This window comes from Colletotrichum jinshuiense, chromosome 2 (genome assembly GCF_051148585.1).
Source record: "Colletotrichum jinshuiense chromosome 2, complete sequence".
Taxonomy (NCBI): Eukaryota; Fungi; Ascomycota; class Sordariomycetes; order Glomerellales; family Glomerellaceae; genus Colletotrichum; species Colletotrichum jinshuiense.
Window position 1 is genome coordinate 6,101,357 of NC_139309.1, and position 4,836 is coordinate 6,106,192.

General features: G+C 46.8%; 1 protein-coding gene across 1 annotated transcript; it reads left to right on the forward strand.

The window, feature by feature from the left end:
* Positions 1-2,474: 2,474 nt before the first annotated feature.
* EsH8_II_001587 (uncharacterized protein) lies at positions 2,475-3,513 on the forward strand (the record flags this gene model as incomplete). The annotated part of the gene is made up of 3 exons (XM_083264885.1): positions 2,475-2,894; positions 2,981-3,379; positions 3,442-3,513. The coding sequence occupies 3 exons, from the start codon at positions 2,475-2,477 to the stop codon at positions 3,511-3,513; spliced, it is 891 nt and encodes a 296-aa protein (XP_083122207.1).
* Between the last annotated feature and the right edge of the window lie 1,323 nt (positions 3,514-4,836).

Below are 4,836 nucleotides of genomic sequence, written 5' to 3' on the forward strand. Positions count from 1 at the left end.
AATGCTCGTGAACTTTGGTCCAGATCTATTGAGCTGTGAGAAGACCCGATGTTGCTGATATGACTTGCTGCGAGACCAGTCCTACCTTTGAGCAACATGCCAAGACGGTGGTGTAGCTCTCCCCTCATCATTTCGACTCAGGGGCACGAGTCTGAAAATTGCATTGCTGATGCGTTGCCTCGACATCGCATGCACCCAGGAACAGGGCCTGGAGTTAGCGAAACTATTAGCCGCGGAAAAGACAAGTATCGCAGAACACGGTTGTTCATGTGCCAGAGAGCTAATTACGGGTCTCGGAGGGATTATTGAATCCGTCGTTCCTTCGGATGAAATCTTGACAGCATCGGTAAGGATGTTTGTCCGTGGAGGTTGGCGGCAATAACGTATGTCCGGGCGCTAATGTCCAGTCCCTTACAACGTCTAACGCTTAAACCGAAAATTTCTTGGCATTGTAAAATTTGATCTAATTTCAAACTTGGACTGGGTCGGTGTCGAACATCCAAGTTGTTCCATCGCCGCTGAGGCAATCCATATGTTGTACCTGTGGGATGAACAAGATCGCCGATGCTGTTGGGCACCAATTCAGAGTAACTGAAACCGTTTCGCTGTCATCATCTAAGAACAATATTCACGTCTATAATGGATAGGTACCTCTCGTATTCAAGAATAAGAGATTTTATCCGGCATATACGTTTCACCCTCCGTCCGCACGCTACTCTAACATCGCCTATATGCTATACCAGGGCCGAAGGGAACGTACACAGGTGGCTATTGCCTCAATCGTCTTTGGAGAGAAAATACCTGTGGTTGGTATATTCATACAGGAAGGAAAATTTCTGGCGTGAACACAATAGCGCAGGGTTAACAATGAAGATTCTTTTTCGACGCATGCCCGAAACTTGCTACGAGGTTCTCAGCCGTGTCATTTACCTACACATTTCTAACTTGGGGTTTCTTTGAAGCGTCACCGCACGTGAATAGAACCAAGCAGAGTTCATGGAGGCGAGCATTACGGTCGAGTCCTTTTTGGCTTAATTTGCATGCGCATCGGGGTTGTTCCCGTCCGCGCCTGTAACACAACCGCGACTACGGATACACTACAGTGATTCCGTGCTATCCGAGAGGCTAACCACCCTACTGATGGGTTTGAACTAACGATGATAAATGTCTCAATATGGAAAATTCTTCATGCGTACCAAGCTCGCTGCAAAACTCCTAAAAAGATCACGAACACAGTTAACCATGAGGGCTACATGATTTATAGCCCATATCTCCTGAAAATTCCACGACAAATACAGTGCTCATCTAGCATCAAGTGGCCTGTTTACTTAATCATGAATGTTGGTTTGTAAGCTTTCCCAGCTCGCACCCGAATTCCTATTTCTTGCATAACTACCAATTGTCTAAAGCATTAACTTTGGGGCTGATTACTTTCTTGGGTGGGAATCAGATGCCTGTTGGACTTTTGCACAGTATGAGACTGGAACACGCTTGTCAAATGAATCCCCATTCCGTGCACTCATGTCCGATAGGCTGAAGGGCTGGCTCAGATTCAAGCCACTTTCTTCCGTTAATGTTTTTAGAGCTTGAGCGGGGGCCGAGGCGGGTAGATCAATAATCCTAAATTGGTCTTGCTAAATTCGGTCTACGCGTACCCTCAGAAGAGCTTGTGACCGGCAAATTCAAATACGATTGTAACAACCGTGCTCCTCCTTGGAGGGGTTCAAGGGCGGCATGAATCTAATGCCTAGTTTTCTAGGTGTGACCTACAGTCTTAAACGACCGTTCGCCACGAGACGGGTTTCAGCAAAGCCATGACGGGTGTTAGAGACTAAAGCTAGCGATAGTAATCAAAGTTGGATGGAATGGAGCCATGATTTTATTCGGCTAACACAACCCACCGACGGGCACACTTTGGAGCCGAATTGTCCGAGATGAGAACAAATGAATTGTTCTGAGATACAATTACACGATAAGGCTGGAATATTTTCAGTCTGCTTATCAATCTCGCGTCATGGCCTCTGGCATCAAGCTTACGAACAATGCACAGACGAATCACACAAGACCACGCTTCATCGCTCCTCAGCATCACTCTTGGTGTTAAAACTCATCATCTACTTGTTCCCAGCTCCATCTCAGTTTGGTGCACTCAGACAATTCTCACCTTAGATTTTAATCAACTCTAGTGCTACGTACACCACCAACATGGCGAAGATTATCACTATCCTAGGCATCACTGGCATGCAGGTAGCTTATAGTTCCTCCTTTTCTCCAATTTCCGAGTGCATATATCAGAGAAATACCCTTCTTCGTGGGCACATAAGCGTGCGATTACTGACTGGATGCAGGGCGCATCTGTTGCTGATGTGTTCCTCCGAGAGGGGGGTTGGCACATCCGTGGTGTAACTCGTGATCCAAGCAAACCTTCGAGCAAGGTGTGGGCCGAAAAGGGCGTTGAACTCATCAAAGGCGATATGGACGATGCCGCTCTACTCAAGAAGGCCTTTGCCGGATCAACCGTCATCTTCGGAGTAACAGACTTTTGGGGAAATACACGCAATCCCAAACTCCAGGAGCGTGCTGCTGCAACCGGCATTCCTGTCAATGTCCTCGCCTTTGAAGCCGAGGTCCAACAAGGTCGCAACATTGTTGATGCAGCGAACGCAACCCTCGATACCCTGGATCGATTCGTGCTTTCGACGCTCTCAGCTACAAAGAAATGGACCAAGGGCAAATACTCGCACAACTACCACTTCGATGCTAAGTGGGAGGCAGTTGAATACTTGAAGGCTACATATCCGGAACTGGCCAAGAAGACATCGTATCTGCAGATGGCACTTTATCTGACTAACTGGAAGGGTTTCGCAGCCCTTCCAATGGGTAAGCCGGAAAAGGTATGCAGGCATCTCTCTACAGATCTGGCGTTTGCGCGATTGTGATCGATAGGGACCGGGGCAGAAACAGCTAACGTGGGCTGTAGCAACCCGATGGCACCTTTGTACTGAGGCTCCCCGGAAATCCCGATGGCCCGATTGCGCAAGTCGATGCGCGCCGGGACACTGGTATGCAGCTCGTGTCTACTTTGAACGATTGTTGTCAACTAATCATCGAGGTTTTCCCAGGCGAATTCACCAAAGCTCTGTTGCATGTTCCCGCCGGACAAAACCTCCTCGGCGCCGCCAGTACCCTGAGCTGGAATGAGTATGCCAACCTATGGGGCAGGCATCATGGCGTCACCTGTCGCTTCGAGCGCCTTGATCGCAAAGTCATCGAAGATGCCGTCCCTGGCGGAATCGGCGAGGAGTTTGCCGACATGTTCGAATACATCGCAGAGTTTGGCTACGATGGAGGTGATCCAACAATTGTCCTGCCCAAAGATGTAAGCATTGAACCAATCATAATCAATTACCTTGCCTTGTTCTTTTCTAATTCGCGGCATAGCTTGGTGTAGACATTTCACTCTGCACTGTCGAAGAGTACATTAAGAACGAGGATTGGTCATCGTTGCTATAAGGTTGATATAGTTGTTTACTCTTGTACGTAGCCAAGGATGCCATTGGGCATGAAGTTCGACGTCGCGGGCGCGGCTTCGTGTTTGCAAAGGGGCGCATGTCAGAAATAAACCGCATTATAGAGGGTGTACCTACTAAACCCGCCGCTATGACCACGAAATAATGCAGCGTATCAGGGGCAGTAGCTTATTTGGAGTTAGCTTCAAACGCATACAATATCTCAAATTTAGCATCAATCGTTGCTATTACAGAAGCCAGACTTGGATAATGACATGATAGGACTGAAAGGCAGGGATTTTGCCGCTTGCCTTGCTGTGTGAATAAGTCCCCATTTGATAACGGGGGGGTTTGCTTAGAGATTAGCCATTAATACTTATTCCACGACGCCATGTTGTCTATTTTATTCTCAAGGCGCCCAAAACTCCCGTTTATCTATTCATTGTGAATATGTCGTGTCGTGTTCTCGAAACAATGAATTGATGGAAGCGATCTCTATTGATACGGGTAGACATGTCAGTATATATCAAACCTACTTATTCGCTGCTTCCATGCTAATTGTCATTTTTGAAGGCACTGAGGAACCAAAAATGCCCTTAGAACCCTAGTCTGCCGAGATAGACAACGTCTTATGACTATGACTGTGAGTAAAAGATTACTACACAATGTATAGAATTAGCTATTGAATTTACATGTCCCTGAAAACAAAGACTCCTAGACCCTTTTGATTCTTGCCTCCCTCCTTTAACTCTGGCCACCGTCATCAACAAGGACATCTCATATGTGCGTGGAACGCATCCATCGTTACCAGCATCAACAGCATAAGTACCTCCTGGTCTCCCCAGATAACTCTTCTCTGGACTCAGAGTCACAGCTGGACGGGAATAGTTGACGCAAAAAGATATCTGACACACCGCTAACAATCATGATTGGTAGGGATAACACACTAGATCACGCTTGCAAAATCTCGTCTGAAGAATATACATAAGAAATTTGAGCTGACCTCCCTCGTCTTCTCAGAAGTCTGATAGATAATTAAACTATAAAGCTCCAGCCTGCAAGACATACAGAATGGAAACCTATCTTCTACTATTTTTCCGAACGTTTTTGAACGCGTAATTCTAGAGTGACGGAGAGAGGACTCGTAAAGATGTGCCCGTCGGACGAAAATGATTCGATGACTTGAAATGCCCAGCTCTGCAGAAATGCCACAAAAACGTCGCCGTCAATTGCTGCCCGCAATTGACGCCTTATATCTCTCGTGACAAAAGATGAATTCTCTGTACTACCATAATCACAGCTTGAAGATCCCGTATTGTGTTTCAAA